Source organism: Sander vitreus, chromosome 9 (assembly GCF_031162955.1).
Source record: "Sander vitreus isolate 19-12246 chromosome 9, sanVit1, whole genome shotgun sequence".
NCBI lineage: Eukaryota > Metazoa > Chordata > Actinopteri > Perciformes > Percidae > Sander > Sander vitreus.
Genome location: NC_135863.1, coordinates 31,662,253 through 31,684,328, shown reverse-complemented (window position 1 = coordinate 31,684,328; position 22,076 = coordinate 31,662,253). Strand labels below are relative to the sequence as shown.

Below are 22,076 nucleotides of genomic sequence, written 5' to 3'. Positions count from 1 at the left end.
ACTAAAGATAAAGCACAAACAGAGACCCATATACATCCACAAACACACTTCGCTCGATGGCGTTTTAAGCCCCCACCGTTGACTTCAAGGCAGCGCTGCGACCGTCGACTTCAAGGCACCTAACCCTAACCTTAAAGTGCCCATATTATGAAAAAAACACTTTTTCTGGGATTTGGGGTGTTATTTTGTGTCTCTGGTGCTTCCACACACATACAAACTTTGAAAAAAATCCCTCCATGCTGTTTGGAGTGAGATACGGTTTCTGAATGTGTCCTGCCTTCAGTCTCCGGGTGAGCTGTTCAAAATCGGCCGTAAACGACCTGGCTAACCGCAACCATTAGCTCGTAGCGTTAGCTAACGCTAATGCTAATGCTAGCATGCTACCTCGTTCTCAATAGCAAAGCACTGCTACAGCACACACAAGTTCACCATAATCTACAAAAGAACTACTTCCATGTGCGCCCTCATTTAGAAGAAGTCTCCCAGCTAATCCTGCCTTCTAACTGACCGAAGTTGGAGAAACAGCCTTTCTTTTACTGTCTATGGAGCTAGCTAGCTGACATGATCTACATCTGAGCTACTGCTCATGTGAGTGCAATCAAAGATAGTACAGAAGAAAAAGAAGAAAAGAGGTCTCACTCTGTAGCTAAAACAGAGACCAGCTGAAAAGAGGATCTGCAGCAGTGAGAGAGAGCGGTGCAGTACAACAAAAATATGGTGTTTTTTGAAAATTAATCCATGTAAACCTATTTTGGTACAACCTTAAAATACAATTATGAACCTGAAAATGAGCATAATATGGGTGCTTTAACGCTAACCCTTGCCTAACCCTGGTGCCTTCCATGCAGCGCTGCCTGGAAGACGACATTGGGGGCTTAAAACACCAAACACCACACATTTCTTTAAATTCTTTATCTCTCAGTCTAAGTGCTGCACAGACTGCAAAGCAGAAACGTATGTATGTTGATCAAGAGCAATGTCTTCCAGGAGGAGCCAAGGAGTCCGTGCAGAAGACGAGAGAGGCAAGCGGGTAGAGCGTGTTGGCTGGACTCCTCCGCTGACCCTCCGTCTGACCCACGCCTGCACTGACGCGTGTGCAGGGGCCAAGGGCCACTGTCTCGGTTAGAGTCCCTCTGGAGCCGGCGTGTATCTGTGTTTGGTGTGTATTTCTGCCATGGCTTTGTTGAGCGAGTGAGTGTGTGTCTATTCGCAAGTCTGTGTGGGATCGGGATAGTGTCCTCTTTTTCATACTACAAGCCCCATTCCCAGCGGAGATATAAGTGCTTACGAGCCTTTTATGATGTGCATTTCCTGTCATAAATAACAAGCAGAGGAATTCTCCGCTGAGCGCTAACACACTCCATAAAACAAACAGAGGTGTAAACTACACTCTGGGCCAGCTCTGTGAAATGTAGCCGACAAACCGGGGATACTACTGACTGCAATGGTTTGACAGATGATGGTTTGCTTCTGAGTGATAATACTACAGATTCCTGTGTTTGTTACTGCATACAGTACAGTACTATCTACAGTACAGTATTTACTGTGATACATATGCAAATAGATCTCTTTCCCTTCCCGGTTGTTTCATACTATTTCATTGCAAAGTCAAAATGAATCCTGGAACGATGTAGTAGTGTTGAAGTTTTACCACTTATCCAAGCGGCGTCGTCACTTCTGTTTCTGGTGTGTTTCAGTTCTTCGGTTTCGTTTTGACTTGACATTGTACTCTGGAGGAATGGATAAACTTACACAAGCTTTTATTGCGTTCTAAAATGTAATGTGTTTTGATCAGGTACTTACCAAGCATCTAGCATAGAGCAATAGAAGAAGTATATGATTGTTGCTTTGTGCAACTATCCATTCATGTATCCAGTGGTGGAATGTAACTAAGTACATTTACTCAAGTACTGTACTTAAGAAACATCTGAGGCACTTGCACTTTACTTGAGTCTTTTCTTTTCATGCCACTTTCTACTTCTACTCCGCTACATTTTGGAGAAATATTGTACTTTTTACTCCACTACATTCATCTGTTACAGCTTTAGTTACTAGTTACTTTACACATTAAGATTTTTGCACACAAAACAAGCACACGTAGTTTATATAATCTGATGTTTTATTATAAACTACCCAACAGTATATGGGCCTACAAGTCCAGCTGAAATGATTAGCCCATTAAACACTTAGTACTTTTACAGTGTGGTATTAGTACTTTTACTTAAGTAAAGGATGTGAATACTTCTTCCACCACTGTATGTATCCATCTATCCATTTAAAACCTGGCGGGTCAGTATCCTTGTTGTGAACAGTAAGTGGCGCAGAAAACACATCTGTATTGTTATTTGTATTTTTTTTTAACTAATTAAAAACTAAGTGTGAAAAGTGTTTGTCAAAGCTCAATGAATGTAAAAAGAGAAGAATTGTTTGCATTGTCCTGCGTTTTTATTGAAGCTAATTTGAAAAAGTACATAAATGTGGGATACCCATCGGAAAAAACTAGACTCCAAAAAGTTACTAAAATGTCTATTTTCAAGCTTTCATTTTGACAATAGACCAACGGTCTGCTCAAAAAAGAAAGCAAAACTAATTTTAGAAGCAGTGCGATTGCATTCAAAGTCAATGGAAAGACGCAACTAGACAAACATTTGCCTAGGGAATCACAAATTGATACAGAGGTGCGTCCACGCAAGTTGAAAATGTTTCTACTTCTCGTGCTTACCCCGGGGCTTTATGAATCTGCTTCATGAACATACAGAGACGAGAGGAACGAGGAGAGACTGGAGGGAAATAAGAGAAAGACCCAGACACACTCCCACAGACACGTTCGGTGCAAACATTGCCAGCTAACTAACAGTTAACATACAGATGGTAAATTAACTGTTTTAACACAGTTTAACACAAATGATTCAGCGGGCAAATTTGTGCAAATGACACAAGGTTAACACCTTTAAGTGCTCATATTATGCTCCTTTTCAGGTTCATAATTGTATTTAGAGGTTTTATAAGAATAGGTTTACATGATTTAATTTTCAAAAACCACCATATTTTTGTTGTACTGCACATTGCTGCAGCTCCTCTTTTCACCCTGTGTTCAGGTCTCTGTTTTAGCTACAGAGTGAGACCTCCACTTCTGTTCCATCTTTGGGGGGAGTTAGCACATGCTCAGTAGCTCGGTAAGGACTACTAGCCAGTCAGAAGCAGAGTATGAGGGCGTGTCCTGACAGTACCTAGGTAAGGACTACTAGCCAGTCAGAAGCAGAGTATGAGGGCGTGTCCTGACAGTACCTAGGTAAGGACTACTAGCCAGTCAGAAGCAGAGTATGAGGGCGTGTCCTGACAGTACCTAGGTAAGGACTACTAGCCAGTCAGAAGAAGAGTATGAGGGCGTGTCCTGACAGTACCTAGGTAAGGACTACTAGCCAGTCAGAAGCAGAGTATGAGGGCGTGCCCTGACAGTACCTAGGTAAGGACTACTAGCCAGTCAGAAGCAGAGTATGAGGGCGTGTCCTGACAGTACCTAGGTAAGGACTACTAGCCAGTCAGAAGCAGAGTATGAGGGTGTGTCCTGACAGTACCTAGGTAAGGACTACTAGCCAGTCAGAAGCAGAGTATGAGGCCGTGCCATGCTAGCAGCTAGGCGAGCATTATAACGTGTGTTCCAAAGTGACCACGTTTGTCCCTGAAGTAAAGGCTGGACTACAATAGAGCTGTTTGGAGCAGTTTGTGAACAGTGTTTTCTGTTGGAGATGGTAAGTCCCTTTGGGGTGGACGTTGGGCTTTTTCACTTTGTAAACCTATAACATGCACAAAAAAGATATATAACAATAAAGGAAAGGGGAAAAGCCAAAAAGCATAATATGAGCACTTTAATAGATGGCATATTCCAAGCCTTATCTTGCATCTCAACTATAACTACACACGCTTTAGTTAAAGTATACATCACTCTAAGAGCGTCAGTGACCGTCAACATTAAAAGAGTGACAAGGCAAAACTGTCATAGTGACACTTGCACAATCTCCCTTGTCCCCTGTCGGAGACAGTTTTCCACATGTGGAAAAGGTGTTTGACAGTTTATCTACAGTATATTGCAATATTGTTAAACTGCCTCAGAGTTGTAGCCATTTGTTACCCTGAATGGCTGTTACTTTCTGTCTAGTCTCTATCCACGACGTTCCACTGCCGGGATTGCTCCGGTACCGCCGGAAATTCCGCCTGATTTCACTCTCTTGTCACTCTTGTCACCGTTACCTTCCGCTTTCTTTGTGTTGTACTTTTAAACGCCTGCGATTTAGCAGCGGCACCGTGGCTTCGTCCAGTGCTTAGCGCCGCCCATGATGATTGTGATTGGTTTCCCGGAATGTTGTGTGAACTAGCCAGACCCTCCTCCGCAGCGCTGTGGAGGAAGGTCTGGCAAAGCGAGACTACCTTCTATCACACTGTCCTTTGGGTCCAAATTAGCCCAACCCTGAGGAGAGGAAATTAGTAACTGGGATAGATACAAGGAAACAAGGGTACAGTATTAAGACCCGACCGCCGCGTTTAAGTGCTGACTGGGGAGCAGACTTGGTGGGGTGCGACTGTGTGTGTGGCCCTGCCTGTTCACCAGGCCTGTCTGGCCCGCCAGTGAGGAGCTGATGAGCCTGTGTTAATTAAAGCCTGAGCTCCATGTCATCAGCTTATCTGATGAAGTGAGCTAGAGATAACAATGCCACCGGCTGCTTTGTTCACCCCAGGGTTGTACGGTTTTCACCTCATACATCTATGTGTGTGTTTGTGTAACAGAGGAGGAAGTAAAGAAAGACCACCAATTAAAAATAATTGGGACTAATTTCATAAACACAGTGCAACAGGGGAAATATATTTAATCAGCCGCGATCATTAGACCAACTTATGCTCCACTTCCCCCTGCAAACCAGCCTGGTGCTGCAGGGCCTCAGAGAGAGGGAAGAAGAAGGAAACAGAGGGTTGTAAAAAGAGAGAAAGAGGGAGAAAAAAATGGAAAAGGAAATTAAAAAATAAAAATAAAAAACAACTAAGAAAAGAAAAGTTTGAGGAGTAGGCAGACGGAGAGTTGGTGACCAGAGTTATGTGTGATCCCTTTCATGTCCCTTGACTGGCCCGTGTTGCCGTGCCAACCCAAACAGCGGTGTTGGGGAGGTCCGACTCTCCCACTGCTCCCCCTCTTCCTTGTCCCGCGCACACCCCTCTGACAGGATGAATAACAAACCCAATGTGTTTCTGAGGCCGCTGCAACTTCCAGTTACAATCCACGTCTCGCTCTAAAAAACGTTATTTTGTGATTTTCTTCCCTTCTTCTGTCGCTGCTGCCAGTAAATCACAATCATTGCCATCTAGGGACTGGGATTTCACATTCTCACTACTGGAGCTGCACACCCACACACGGACATAAGTACAGACAAACTATGATCCATCATTCTGAGCTAGCAAGATGTCCTACGGTGAAGAATTAGGAACATTTGGGTTGGCCTGCTCTCTTTCTCAGCCCACTGCGCCACAATGCTGAGAGAAGGGAAGAAGAAATTTGAAAGGAGGGAGGGGGGGGGGTTGATTCTGCACCAAAAGCTGACAGGAAACAAATCCATGAAGAAGTCAGAGAAACACTCATTTGCGCTCTGTTACCAGCATCAGTGTCGTTTTTTTGCCACAACTGAACAAGAGATTAACAGTAACAGCTTGGAGCTGTTTACAACCTGCACACATCACACACACCACAGACTGTCTGGCAACACCCAATCAGACTCCAGGTTTTGGGAGAGCAGTGGGTTCCTTATCCAATCACACAGTTTTTTTTCCTCTAATCGCCGCGTTTGCCTATGACCACGGCTCTTTCCACATGCAGTGTTGGCTGTGGAGCGTTTGGTTTAAGAGCTCATTTCCCAGGCTGCAATGAGCACAATCATCTTCTTGGATAAATACTGTTCAACCCTTTAATCAACGCCATACCCTAAGACAACAATGCAGACATATGCTGTACAGTCCTGTAGAATATGAATGTTCATTTCACATGTACAGACACATGCAGTGATGAAAAAGTTGCATTACATACACAAATGCACATAGAGGCATAAGTAAACTTCTTGAAAAACCAAAACTCTTTATAAAAGACTTTGAAGGGGTCTGTTTAGGCTGCTCTACTGTCCTTCCTCTGGTGTGAAGCTGCAAGACCAAGCACTGTGGTGAGAGACTTTTTTTGAAAGGGTAACTCCGTCATTTTTCTTCTTTTTTTTTTTTTATTGTCAACAAATTCCATGAAAAGACCAAACCAAACAACGAATTGATCCTACTAACAAGTATTGCCTGTGTAGCTAAAGCCTGATATAGCTATTCTATATAGCTCCATTGTTGTTCAAAAACTACACATTAAACACTTTAATGAGCCACAGTGTTGTTCCTTTATTACCACGAACATAGGCACGGTAGTTTTTTTATTTTGAGTCATCATTTCGATGTTATATCCACTGTCCTGTTGCCGTAAATACTCATTTGCGCACCAAATCTGTCGCTGAAAATAGTCCCAAACAAAAAGACTATTTACTGGTAGTTATTCAATTTTGCTAAAAACTACAATGCCCAGCAGTTTCAGGAACGTATTTAGCCTCTAAAAAAAAAATCAAAGTATACATTTGTGACCCAAGAGTTAGTTAGTTAGTTAGTTAGTTCTTAAAGGAACACGCCAACTTATTGGGACTTTAGCTTATTCACCATACCCCCCCAGAGTTAGATAAGTCCATACATACCCTTCTCATCTCCGTGAGTGTCGTAACTCTGTCCGACGGCTCCACTGGTAGCTTAGCCTAGCACAGGTCCTGGAGGTAACCGGCTCCAACTAGCCTACTGCTCCCAATAAGTGACTAAATAACACCAACATGTTCCTATTTACATGTTGTGATTTGTATAGTCACAGCGTGTACAAATAACAAGGTCACATGAGACACAGCCATCTTCTAACCGTATACAAACTGGGAACTATATTCTCAGAAGGTGAAGCACTGCTACTTCTGCTACTTGGGCGGAGTGATATGCTTGCAACACCTGAGAAGCCCCGAGCAGAGAGTAGCAGTAGGCGTGTTCCTTTAAGAGTAGTTTAGTGGGACAGTTAGAGGAGTCAGAATGTAGTAAGCCTTTATCCTATAATATATCCCTATAAATAAAGGTGCATATCCTCCTCACGGCTTTTGGCAACGGCTAACCGTTGCTTTCTGCTCACAAATGCAAACTGGGAAAACAACTTCTTTAACCCTCTCACCGGCCTTACTGTAAAAAAACTACGAGTTCATGGATGTTTGACGCTGCACCGCAGAAGGTCTACCAGGGCTGACAGGAAACATGGAATAGAAAAACAATCTCCAGTGTGAAGTAGTCTAAGGAACACTATTTCCTGAAGATGCTCTTTAATTAAGTTCCCAGAAGGAGGTAGTTAGCGGGGTCGGGGTGTGTTGCATTAGCCTGTCCTCTGTAGAGTCCTAAACTTACTTGTCCTTATTTCTTCTCTTTGTTTCTGCCATTCTTGTGTGTGTGTGTGTGTGTGTGTGTGTGTGTATTATTCTTGTGTTTCTGCATGCGCTGTAGCCAAGGGGAGCAAAATAGAAGAATTTGTAAAAACATTGTTCTCATGGCGACCAGGTTTCATTCAACGTCTGGTTTCAATTTGAGTTTTTTTTAATTGGAGGAGAATGTCACAATCAGTGTTTTGCTCTGGATGCGGAGAGAGACGACCTCCCGCCTCATGTTACCCCAGCCAAGTACTTCATCGCCTGCCATAAAAACTCTCACACAGACGCTCGTGCGTGCGCATACACACGCTCACATTTAAAAGCAGGGTGCACACACTGCTGAATTCCTCTGGACTGGCAAGACAGGCGCACGCACACACGCACACACACACATACACACACACGCGCACACACGCACACACACACACACACACACACACACACACACACACACACACACACCTTTTTCTGTCTAAAACGCACCTGGCACACTATGACAGGGTAATTTCCAATGAAGTGTTTATAACAGAGAGTCAGGTTTTTTAACATGAGCCACATCTCTCAGCCTTTGCCTGCCAAGAGGCCCCACAATTCCAAGCTGCACTTAGCCAAGTAGAACAGGAAGAGAGAAAGACAGAGTATGAGAAGGAAGAGAGTGAAAAAGAGCAAGAGGGATCAACAACCTTTATTAGTGCTTTACACAGATTTACCAACCCTATATATACTATATGAGCCTATGTGCGATATGAGCTGAAAACCCAAACAGCAGCGTATTATTTCAGGGTGTGTGCTAAGGTACGGAGCGGGCCAAAACTAAAAGTAGCTCTAATTATGAACTGTGTGGCAGGGGAGGAGACCATGTGTGTGTGTGTGTGTGTGTGTGTGTGTGTGTGTGTGTGTGTGTGTGTGCACAGGCCCAAGGTTAAAGACGCCATTACTCTGGGAGGTACAGCTGGCTGTGGTGTGGAGGTAGACGCTTAATTCATCTTAAGGCCTTGATCTGCTCTACCACACAGTTACCAGCTCAGCTTAACCAGCAATGACTCTGGCAGTGCACAAAGGAACCAAAGGCTACATCTATATTACTACGTTTTGGTTAAAAAACATGAATATATTTTACTACGTTTACGGCTGCCCCTGTTTTGGTTTGAAAACTCTGTTGTTTGTAGTCTAGACGGGGCAGAAACTGAGACCTTTAAAAATGATGACGCATGTCAGTCAGTGGTATCGGTTAGGTAGGCTTACAAACCTTTCAGTAACTGTACCACCTTGTCGATGGTCCAAGCAAATAAATCCTTACTTTTCGCCATTGTTGTTCTCTCTCCAAAGTATTTTCTGTATTTTAAACTAATACAGCCGTGACACGCATGCCCAGTGGATGTGAATGGTCACGTGATATGTGCTGTCAGATGTTTTAATATAGACGGAGATTAGTTCCGCAACGGAACTTAAAATTGTGTGATCGTTTTTGTGTGAAAACCCCGCTTAAAAATGAAAAAGTACTAGTGTAGATGTAACCAAAGAAACCAGTAGACACACACTGGCGTCTATGAACCACACAAACAAAGTTTTCCTATATCTGTCAGCTGTACAGGTAAATCTTATTGTCGTGTCAGAAGGGCTGTAGATGTCAAAGTGAACGGTAATTTCTCCCTCACACTTATCCACATGCACAAAGTTCAGACATTCCTACGACTATTTGTGTAACTGCTTGCCAAACTGACCAGAAAGCGTGTGTACTGTAGGTGTATGCGTGAAAGAGTGTGATGCAGGATTAGAGAGAAGGATGGGGTGTGAAGACTTTGATACAAACTCTCCATTAACAGCACTGGAGGCAGGAAATAAACAATCAGCTGTTCCCACTCTCCTACTGTAATTTCTCTCCTTTTTGACCATCAGCAAATTTGGCAACCTGAGCATGCTCCTGGAAGCAATCAGGTAAATTGTGATCGCATTAACTCTCTCTCACCGGTGAGTTTCTGGAGCAAGGGGCTGAGTTCAGTCTCTCGGGTGATGACCAGGGTGAGCGCTCCTATCAGCTCCCTCTCCAGCTTCTCCAGCGTGCCCTGGGTATCCTGGTCTGCGGGCTGCGCCTTGTCAGCCAGGGAGTACAGGTAAACCAGCAGGAGGATCAGCTCATCAGGCCCGCATTCATCCTCCCTGGACCTCCACCCCAGGGTGCTGTCCTCGCCTCCGCGGGGCTTCATCAAGGGCAGCAGCTGCCTCAGCATAACGGGGAAATCAGAGTCTCCAAGAGCCTGTCACACACGCACACGCACGCACATGCGCGCGCACGCACATGCGCGCGCACGCACGCACACACACACACACACCAGATGGTTAGTCAGAAGACAGCAATTTTTTCAACTTCTAGAAACTTGCAAAGGTGCCATAGGTTAGATTTTTACTGCCCACAGCCCAACATGTCCAGGGGACGGATATATTAAAGGGAGAACTCCACCGATTACACAGTCAGGTTTACAGGAGCAGTACGCTCTGAGATTAAAGTCAGAATTCTGACTTTTTTTCTCAGAAGTCTGACTCTTTTCTCCGTAATCTGACTTTAAAACTCAGATTCTTTCACATGTGGCCCTAATCCTCTTCCGTAGGCTCCAGAGGGAGCTGTGCAAAGTCTTATAAATGACCTCAAGTGATGTCACTTGAGTCAGCATCAGTTGGTTCTACAGGTTTAAAAATGAAAAAAAATAAAATAAAAATCTGGAGGTGGGGCGTTAGAAAGAAGTGAGATTACCAGACCTCTGTAGTCCGCTCCTCATGTCTATTTGAGGATAACGGCTGGAGGCTACATTAGCTGCTACTAGCATAACGCAGCCAAATCTAAGACCGAACAGTCGTTGGTCAAAAACTATCCATTGTGAGTCTGACAACTTCTAAATCAGTGGAGTACTCTTTTAAAGGAATAGTTCCACATTTTGGGAAATCTTTTCAGCTTTCTTGCCGAGGGTTAGACGAGAAGATTGATGCCACTCTCATGTCTGTACGGTAAATATGAAGGTATCAGCCGGTCAGCTTAGCATAAAGACTGGAAACAGCTAATGAACACATTTGATCTTGTTTGTTTAGTTAAGTGTAAAAATATGGTTGATTAATTGATTAATCAGCTGAGTCCCCCTGTTGACTTGAATTAAGATTCAAAGATTAGATTCAAAGTTTCTTTCTTTTGTTGGATTTGCATGGGCACTGAACTGTTTTCTCTTTCTTTCTTTCTTTCTATCGCACGCACGCACACACACACACGCACACACGCACACACACACACACACACACACACACACACGGCAATGTTTAGGTGCAGTCACCTGTTTTCGTGAGCCTGTCAGAGCGTCAGTCCCTAACAATGGTTGTGCTCTAACATGCTGTAGATCACCGGACCATTTTTAGAACACTGGCCACTCACAACAAGAGTAAGCTCATGGACCTATAAAACAAGGGTGTGGAGCTAATCTGTCCAAAAATGTAATGAAAATAAGCCTTAAAAAAAAGGGGCGTAACGGAGGCAACGGGGGTCACAGAGTGGAGGGAGACAGTGGAAAACAAAGATATTGAGATATTACAAGAGGAATTAAGTTTCACATGATAGTATAAAGTAATGGATTGTTGACAGTGGACAGAATGTTTGTGTCAGATAGAGCTACATATGCCCCCCCGTGGATATATTTCATTTTAACGAGGGATTCCTTTGTGAAAAGCTTTGTGTTCCTCTCACTAAGACAAACAGGCTCTGAGAACGAGGGGCTTTGGGCCTTGTGGTGGGCCCACTGGGGGGATCCTGTGTCTGACCCAGAAGAACTCTTCACTGAGCCAAAGACGCAATACAATAAGACCAAAAGACGGGGAGCCAAAGCCAGGGAACTGACTGACTGTCCCTGATGAAGTAGTGGCTGAGGAGAATACTTTTTGGGGGAAATGGCTGTCCCTGTTTGAGTGTTCACAATACAAGGTCTACATCAGTGACTCTGTTGCTGTTAATGATTTATTTGATCATAAATATAAAGTTTGTGAACAGATACTGCTGATATTTGCATTTGTCACATCCTCCCAGCATTCCCAGGTATCAAGAGAACACAGCTCTCCGACTTGTCTGTTCCTCCTCCTCTGCCTCAGACCCCGGCCAACCACTTGCCCTTCGGGACCGTTCAAACACAATCTCACCACACATTTTTCTACTGAAACATTGTGAAATCAAATACGTCTCCAAGTTGCACTCATTGGAACTGCCAAACAATATTTGGGATCTTTCCCCCTGGCTCGTTTTGCTGGTGGACGGCAGCGAGGAGAGAAAGACAAATAACATTAAGGATTTCTTTTTGAAATGTAAATGGCTAAACACTTTCTCTTTCACCTCTCACTTTAGAATTACTGATCGCCTACACTTCATTGGATCCTCAAAGCTGGCCTGAGAAGTACCTTCAGAAGCTCTCAGTATGGGTCAGTGTGGAGAGGAGGAGCTCTGGAGGGCCTCAGAGCCCCCACATCATTTGTCATGAAGTACGTCCATTATTCCTGAACTACTGTTACCTCCTGGGCCTCTGAGCACACCAACAGAATATGTTCTCAGTTGTAGGCATCCGGTTTTAGTTTGTATTTTTCTTCAACATGTGGTCCTAACTACTGTTTGACAGAGTGCAGGTTGGTCAGCGTAGCTGGCAGATTGCTGTTGATTCGATCAAAGTTACCATTATGCAGTTTTAGCTTGCTGCTACCATGCATCAACAAGTACTGATTAGAAGCAGCACCGTTGGTGGACAGCTGTGGACTTGTACCGATCGCAAGGATGTCCTTGTGGCTCCATTCGTGCTACAATTAAGGGTCTGCGTGGGTCTGTCGTTTCACGCATGCGCATTTCCTGAACCACCAGCACTTGCGCGATTTCTCGCAAGGAGTGCAACGCCATTTGGTTGTCTTTGTATAGCCTGGCTCCGCCTTCCCTCGTACTGCCGCTCAATTTTCATTTTCCTTCAGTACATCGTCTGGGTTTGCGGTATATTTGCGGGTTTTCTCCAGCCAATCTTTAGCTGTCCAATCAGCGAACAGAGGGAGTGGCTGAGAACGATGACGTTGAGGTTGTGTGCTAGTTTGAGTTGTAGTTTCATAATGGCGGCGGAGAAAGATGCGAGCAAAGCCATTCGGTCCGTTGTGGCAACGCTGCCGAATATCCAGAAGTTAAAGCCCGAGCAAGAACAATCTTTGCTGAGTTTTGTTGGTGGCCATGATGTTGTGGCCCTCCTCCCCACGGGGTTCAGGACAAGTTTGATTTTCCAGCTTGCTCCGTTAGTGGTGAAGGAGTTTGCTAAGGCTAACGCTAGCGATGCTAAGCCTACGTCACGACCAAATGTTAGCGATTGGTTATGGCAGATCCAGAGTGGCTCTGGGCAAATCCAACAGTTTTAAACTTCAACAGAGTACCCGCCTTCAAGGAAGTTAACACTTGTCAATGGAGAGTGGCCAGACTCCAAGGGGGTAAGGGTCTCTCAACAACCCATAGCTCCTATGGCGCCATTTTGATGCTAACAAGCCATCACACCCCGTTAGCATTCCATTGACTGCCATTCATTTTGACGTCACTTTGACAGTGAATAACTTTACATCTGAAGCTTTTAAAGACTCTATTTGTCCGTTGTTTATTTCTAAAGAAACACGACAATGTATAAAAGGCTCTATTACCTTGTACCTCACGTTATGGCTCCGTAGCAGACGTTTTTATAAAAATAGGCTAACGATTGTGTCATAACCACGGGACTTACTGTCGCATAGTAGAGGAATTACCGTACAGTACAGGAGAAGCACGCAGGCAGTTTCAACTCACATTATCTGCTTACGTTTAATTACTAATGTTAACTAGCATTTTAGTGATCAATAATTAGCCTGTGCCTATGTAATCTCCTTACATATACCTACGCTCTCCGTCTCTGCTAGATTGGGAATGATTGAGATTTCTCTTGGCACAGCTACCAGTAGACTTCCAACTTTCAGACAGGTTGCTCACGTCACATCTACGTCTTCAAGCTCAGTTGGAGGCTGCTCAGTAACGCTCAGCCATCACCGGGAAAGAGCTTCTAATATCCTTCACTGGTCTCCGTCCAGAGCAACAGGATCTGTTGGTCCATTTTATATACTGTCTATGCCAGACTCTCTGTACAAATGAAATGTACGAGAGTCTGGTAGGACCAGGCTAGTCTTTGTATTCCTTTAAAGATGAATTATAAATGTGGGCGAATCTACTGAACAACTTCTCTCCAAAACAAGCATCCATTTTGTTATTGTCTTCTCTTCTTCTTGGCAAACCAGCTAACACCACCAACAGGACGTTGATGGAACAAGCGTTGGAGCATGCATAGTCGGTGCGCTTGCTATGCGTACAGTTTGCCCGGTAACACATTTTGGGGTGCATGTAGGGGCAAAAAAAAAAAGGGGAAAAAGTCAGAAAAAATAGACAAAATTTTGTAGCAAAATCATGTCTTTGCCTTTTGATCATCTCATGACCCCTTTCGATTGATCTAGGGACCCCAGGTCGGAAACCAGTGGCCTAGAAAGCCAGTTACATGTTTGTGTCAATTTAATTTTTATTTAGTTTTACATTTTCATTTTCACAATTTAATTAAAAATTGTAGTTAAAAGTAAATATTGGAATTTATTCCACGGAACAAATGTGAATTCACTTGTGACTCAAGTACAATTCCTGTCACCACTACTCTCTTTTCATATCTTTGTACCACAGTCTACCTTCATTAGCCGTGTGTGCCAACTATGTACTGTGCAGTATGTATATATGTTTTAATGTATGAGAGGAAGCATGCACTGTAACCGGGTCCCTTCAGGAGATCTATAAAAGCTGCTGTCTGCTGCATGCCATGGCGCCAGAGCAGGAAATGGAGGTCTTTGGTACAGAACTTAGACTGAACTGAGTAAAGCTGAGTGGGAAGACTGACTAAAGCTCTTTCCAGCACTGAAGCTAAACTCAACAATGGCCGACTCACAGTGCTGGCACACAGGCTTACTGGAAAGGTAGTGTAGGACTGTACACCTCTGGGATCAGAATGGAGCAGAATACAGCATGCTTTCCATGGCACTTAGGATAGCACAATCAGAGCATTGCCCTCAGATTATATGCGTTTTATTTCAATAGATTCACTTTATTGTTGAATTTGAAACTTTGAAGAATAAGCATTTATAAAACACAGGGGCAAAACTATTACATCTGGAACACCGTTTCTACAGTTTCACAGATTAATGCATTATTAATTCAAATCTTGAAAAAAAGAGGCAGTTCAAGTACATTTTAGCTGTTAATACCAGTTTTATCTAAGTCAACTTTTTAAGGATCTCTTTCCACCACAGCATTAATCTCACTTTCAAAACCTCATACCATTTTCCCAGGAAACGTTATAAAAATACTCTCAATGACAGACTCTTAAAGAATGCTGCTAAACTCATGTGGCGTTTAAACTCCACGGTGCAGATTTAGGGGCAGTGCTCATGGCCTGCTCTACAGAATTACTGCAGTAATAACAGGAAGCTAACGGTATTATTACACACCATTACTGAATGTACTAGCCCTGCTGCCATGCTCTAATGTGACTATTACACACAATTATAGAACAACAATGGCATTGCTTTGTCAAAACAATGCTAATTTTAGGGCTTGCAATTACTCAAATAAAGTCATTACTTTAAATTACTCGAGAGTTTCTTATTAAGACAAAATATTCCCCAAAGATTAACAGACTTTGGATAAAAATATAGAACATAGCACTTCTTTGTTCTCTGAATATGCTCAGCAGATTTTCTGATGCTAAATTTGCGGCTGGATTATTGGTGACTGAAGCATCGCTGGCTTCTCACTCGCGACTTTGCACCAATCGTAAGCGCTCTCTTGCATTATGCTCTGGTTTGAATCCCAGTGATTGACAGATTACCGTTTGGCAATTACAACCATCCTGGGGTCCATAAAGGCTCAATCTCGCCCAATCACAGAGCCGGAGCCAAACTCCGCCCCTGCCCAGCGCAGCCTGAACAGGAAACCAGCTCCAGATGCAAGCCCTGGAGGAAGGTGAGTGTTTCAGATGCAGCACAACGCGCTAACCAGAACCAGGCCTCACGGCCTCGCTCACTGCCTGCACAATGAACCTTTTTTTGGGCCCGAGGGTAAGGGGGGAGGGGAGCGTATTGGAGGCGGGGTCCTTCTGGGAGCATGAACAAAGTTGGCTATAGGTCAGTTGTTGTAGTCAACCAAAGACACCTTGGACAGCAGTCACCTTACATGGATGTCAGACAGTGCATCATTACCATAGCAACTAAAAAAAAAAACTCATTTGCATTCCTTTGCAAATGCACACATGTGCTTCATTTGAAAATATGTAATCACATCCAATTTGCATTCACGAATAACAACACGCAAAGCTGGAAGGGATACAAGCAAACTTCTAACAACAAAATACATCAATCTTGAAGTTAGACGACAGCAAATAAACCTAGACCCTAAATGATGTACAGCAAGCTTGCTTTTGATTTGTAGTAGAAGAGCTGGAAAACAAACAAGTATGTCTTCACCCTCAGAGAGGCTGGCAGGATTTAGAAAACAACACCGAAAAAACTCAGAGCAAGCTCACAAATGCTTTGACAGTGAATGAGTGTGTCTTATCTGAGCCTGCACTCGCACACATAGAGCATCTCAGCAGGGACATATGCTCATTGTCACCTGTGGTGATGACAATGATGAATCTAAGACCGGGTTCACCGGAAAATTTCTGTTTATTGAAAGACGGAAATTTGCCTTAAGTTGAACCGGGGAATGGAACAAATAAAGTTTATCTCTGGATCTCTTTTTTACAACCATTATTCTGTTTTGTGTGAAAGGTGCGGACGACGGATCAGGTCTTTAACAAGGAGAGAGGAAATGTGACTCTAAACACAAAGAAGAGCAAGTCCGCACACAGGATCATACATATACTCAACAGTTATAGTTACCAATTAATCAATTCTCATTTTTTACATTGTTAAGCAGCTCAAACAACACAATCACATTTGGATTGATAAAATTGTTTTACTATGAATGTGACTTTTCAGGCTTAAATATTTGAATTGCACAACATCTGCCAAATGTCAGCGCCTCTTTTATATCCTGTGCAGTGTTATCAGCTTTATGATTTATTTTTCTCCCCTTTTTCATACTATTCACGGTCAGATTCTTTTTCTGCACTATTCTTTCAATGTATTTGCATTGTGTAATAACCTTATTATATAACCGTATGTAGGGATTGAAATTCCCTACATACATGTGAGGGATTCACAGGAAACAATGCATGTCATCCAGGGTAAATTCATTATTTGTATTCCTCAATGTTATTGCTAATGTCAGCCAACCATTTTCTACCACCGCTGCTTCACATTGAAAGCCTTCAACTGGCGAAACACAGGGAGGCTTTTATTGTGAGGCGGTCACAGAAAACACTGGTTAGCACTGACGGAATGAAGTCAAAAACAAGACAACAGTTCATTTCAGCATTTTTAGACATTGAATCACTTTTAAATATTGCATGGAGCGAGAGAATAAGAGGCAGCAGCCACGGTGAGCTGTTGGATGCAGACAACAGGCTGCACACCTCCAACTCTTCTGCAAGGTTACTAACTTTAAGGTTCCCTGCTGTACTTGTATCGTGTGTGGCATGATATCCGATTGTGTTTGCACTTATTTTTTTATTTTTTTTTGGCATTTGTAGGCCTTTATTTGGATAGGACAGCTTAGACTTGAAAGGAAATGAAAGAGAATGACATGCAACAAAGGGCCACAGCTGCTGCGTCGAGGAGTAAACCTCTATATATGGGCGCCTGCTCTACCAGGTGAGCTAACCAGGGTGCCGTTTGTACTTATTTTTGACTGAAAGTAGCTGCACCAAAAGTATTTGTGTATTAACTTGCTGTGTCACCACCAGTAACAACACATGCATTATTAAGTATCGCTTACAACTTACAATGTCTGACACTGCTCTCTTCCCCAGGATGATCATCATCCAGACAATATCATGACTAAGCAAAACACTGCTTGAATGCAAAAGGAAAACGGACCAGAATTTTCTTAATAACAAATCTATTAATACTGAGTACATTTTGGAATGTTCTGAATGTACTCTGCAGCCTGACCACTACTCTGTGGCTTGTCCATCAGTCGGTTAACTCTTGCATGTCTCAGCTCGGAGACAACACAGAAATATAGCCAAGGAGCCAAGTAAGAAGAAAACACAAAGAAATTGCGAAAGATAAGACCATTTGATTGATTGATTGATTGATTGATTGATTGGACAGATTGTTGTGAAGTGAGAGATGGAATGATAGACGATGGAAAAGCTCTTAAAAAAGGTAAGGTGACCTCTGGTCTGGCTCCATCAGCCCGATGGCTGTTATGTTTGTGGGAACACCGAGACATAAATCTTTCCTTTTAAATGAGGCCTGAACTACCACACAGAGTGTGAGGTGGGTCTGTTTTGTTTCTGCACGCTGGACTGTTTGGGAGGGAAAAATCAGTGGACTCGTGCAAACGGAGACACACAGCTGAAGGGATGTACGGGCAGCTGCCTCTCTGTCAATACAGGCAACAGCTCTCAATAGCTTTCCACGCCAGTCCTTCTCCCTTTCACCTTTTATCCTCGGTAAGCCACAGTCTCCACATGCATCTCAGTCTTTTATCTGCATATTTTTTTCTCTTTCTGCTCTGTGTGTCAAAGGTTGGCTTGGCTCAGAGCTTCAGGGCTATAATTTAGAAGAGACGTGGGACCCGGTGACAGACACAAACACACGGTCCCTGCACGCCGCCCTGTCACCGCCAGTCAGCCACATGCTGGTCACTGCGGCTGGACTCTGTCTGCCCGGCACACGACGCCCTGCCTGCTTATCACACTCAGGCTAAGACCTGCAGCTCCCTTGGTACTCTGCTGGTAGGAAAAGTGAGCGAGCTATGTAATCGCACTGAGCGATCGATGTGAAAAAGTTAGCAAGGCAGTTTACTCCAAGTGTTTAGAAACAGAAGGCAATTAATGAGACTTTATTTTTTGCCACATAGGCTGCAACAGATTATGGCGTAATTTACCAGATGAGAGTTGCTCTGCAGCCACAAACCCCGGGGCCATGTTAAACCTCCCGCACTTTTCTCACACTGTGAGAAACTGAATCATACGCATACATGAGTAGACACACGCACACGCGCACACACACACACATCCCCCTAATACTGCCAAGGACAGTACATTACATCCACTTCTAATTGACGCAGGAGGCTCCAGCAGGGAGAAAACATCCTGGAGGTAAACAGACGGTTTCTAGACAGAATGAAACAACCGCAGTTTATGCGATGGGATTCAGCAAAGCAAAACAACTGGTTTTGGCATTTTGCAGTTGCTCAGTTTCATTTCTCACCACAGCCAATCAGAAACGTGATAAGGACATGATACAACAGTTCCCTTTTCTTCTCTTTGGGCCTTCATTTTGTTTCGTTTTCTTTTTTTTATTAATGAAGAAACATGTAGTGTGAAAGATTAAAGCAGCCCATCTGATTCCAGTTTCACATTGAGACGAGGGAGCAGAGGTGGTGGTGGTTGGAGGTGGGGGGTGAATAAGTTTAACCAGCACAAAGGAGGCTATTTCAAAATAAGAGTTTGCTTGAATGACTGGGAATAGGCTTGTTGCAAATTATGTTAATGTGTTGTGGCAACTTAGTGTGATCCTTTTCTGTTTTTGTTTCTGCTTGATTTATGTGAAAGAAAACACATTTGTATGTTCATATGAGCATGTTTGCATAAGAGGGAGATAAAAGGTTCTGCATATGAGAGATGCTGTGCTATAATTCAGTTCCAGGGCTTGTTGAGACTTTTAAACATTAGGGGGCACTGTTGCACCACGCCGAGCCCAGGGACGCTTGCTCTCAGCCTGCATGGATTGAATCCCTTTCCCTCCAAAACCTCCATCCCTCCGTCCTGGAGAAGTCTTCAATAGACAGGAAAACGGACTGGAGTCGAGGCGTTGGATATTTTTAAACTCTTAGCTGTATGCTAGGCGGATCACAGCTGTTTGATTGTGAATTCTGCATCGTTGACCTCAGCTCTATCCATGCTGTCATTCCTAACCTGGCAGGGTGTCATCACAGCAGAGACAGCCGTACAGTAGATGCACAGCTCTGTCATGGCTATGTTTCTGCAGTGAAGTTTGAATAAAACATGGAATTCATCATGAATGACACGAGAGCTGAGTCACTGACTAGTGTTCTGTGATGTGAGTCATTACTCTGAAGCACAGCTGGTACGCTGTCTGTCTCACAAAGGAGGAGAGTTAGCCTATGTATGTAGGTGTGTGTGTGTGTGTGTGTGTGTGTGTGTGTGTGTGTGTGTGTGTTTGTGTGTGCGTGTGGGCTTCTTTTCTGAACCCCACATTAACACGGAGGCCACAGAGGTAACTGCATTTATGGCTAAATGAAAAAGAGGCAATGTGCACATCTGTTTTAAAGGAGCAACGGAGGACTGTGTATTTAGATGTGTACATGTGAGTGTTTCTGTGTGTTTTTTTTGTGTGTAAATACGGTCCACATCATAGTCTGGACTGCCCCGCCAACCTGTTCGTATCTCTATCACAGGCACTGACAAACACGCCTTCACACGGCTGCTCTTCTCTAAACATTCAAAAAACGCTCATTACAGACACGGGAAATGGAAAACAACTAACCCTCCCTCCATTTCCCAGTAAGTGCGCATGTGTACACACACCTGGTGTGATGTAGAGATTAATTATGCTCAAATTAGCAATAAGAATGTACTGGAACATTTCATAAACAAAACATCCGGAAAGACAAACACTAAGAAAAAGAAGATGAGAGAAAACAGGGAGAGAGGAAAGACGGGAATAAAGTTTGGGATGATGGGAAGGAAATGTTGAAAGACCTCTGCTGAGAGATGTTATCGGTGCAGTGACGGCGCTGTGAGTGTGCTCCTCCCCGATGACTCCACTCATGATGTGACTCAGACCTATTCTCTATTTACCTGTCAATTATAATCAAGGCCAACATTCACCGTCGGCAAACATGAGAGGTCTTAGTGGCAACAGACATACAAAAAGGATTCAATGTGGACCTGTAGTGCTCACACACATACACACACACAATAAAATAAAAGGCATTATTCAGTAAAGACCGTGTGATAAACAGTTACAGGCATATTCTCCCAATCCTTGTTTTACTGGAAACCCCTTTTCACACAAAAAAGAGACAGTAAAATAGAGTTAGGAAATATAAGCCACAGTGAGGGGTAGTTGTGGCAAGGGGAGGACACTTTCAAAATAAAAGTTTGGGAGTTAAAAATGTTTTGTCTTCAAGTTTGATTTATCACAGATGAGACCTGGATTTTTTGCAAAAGCTTTCCTTACATATGCTTACAGAGATAGCCTTGCTGTAAGATTAGATATATATTATTTTAACACAGTGACTCGTTGCTCAGTGTATTAGAGCAGCGGGCCGTGAAGAGAACGCTCTTTCTGTGAGTAATCTAAGACCTGAGACAGGGTGGCGTTCTGCACACACAGCAGTCTTCTGTCACATATACTATATGCTAACGCAACAACGCTGGCACGCTCGCTCACACACACACACACACACACACACACACACACACAGGCAACAGAAGGTATATGTGTTATGCTTGTGTTTACTAAAATGTCATAGACACACACAGACACAGACAGACACACACAGAGGCAACAGAAGGTATATGTGTTATGCTTGTGTTTACTAAAATGTCATGGGGAGGGCTGAACACAACACACAGGCTAGAATGAAAGAGAGCACAGACGTACAGTGATCCTTCTGCAGACTACATGTCTGCACACCAACACCCATCACCCTGCAGAAATTCCATCTGTTATAACACTTTCAATATCAGCGGGGTTTACCAGATTCTCTGTATGGCAATTCATTTGAGCATTGAACCCACATTTAAAGAAAGGGGCAAAGACCAATAGATGCAAACACGAGCTGGGCAAAAACAGAGTTAGGTGTCGGGGTCAGGATGGAGACATCAGTGATGAGAGAGTGGCTGATTTCTCTTTGTGTGTGTGTGTGTGTGTGTGTGTGTGTGTGTGTGTGTGTGTGTGTGTGTGTGTGTGAGAGAGAAAACAAAACACAGTGCTGGTCTGCTCGAAAACACAGGCTGAAATAGAACAATACAAACAACATCACCCGGGGTTTCTACTGCACAAACATTCCCAGAGCCTTAAGCCCACAGCTCAGCTAAAAACACTACCAGGAGGGGCCAACGAGACAAGCTCTCTCCATTAATACAGCCAAACACCTATTTTTCTTGTTACTCTCTCCATTATTGTCTCCCATTTTCCCAGAGTTCTTCACCAATACCCCAGTGCATCCCTCTCCCTCCCTCTTGCTTGTGAAAGCATAACTCCGCTCCAGCCAAACATCACACGCACTCTTACAGTAAATTCTTCTGACGTGATAAAAACTCCCCCAAAGACTATCATAACTTTGACAGTCATAACTTATATCTTTGA

General features: G+C 43.6%; 1 protein-coding gene across 3 annotated transcripts in view; it reads right to left on the bottom strand.

Moving 5' to 3' along the window:
* Positions 1-22,076, bottom strand: part of scfd2 (sec1 family domain containing 2) — a 114,719-nt gene that overhangs the window by 53,504 nt on the left and 39,139 nt on the right. For all 3 annotated transcript variants that reach the window (XM_078259722.1, XM_078259721.1, XM_078259723.1), the window contains exon 5: positions 9,487-9,775. In XM_078259722.1, coding sequence (XP_078115848.1) covers positions 9,487-9,775 — 289 coding nt within the window. The remainder of the gene's footprint in view (positions 1-9,486; positions 9,776-22,076) is intronic.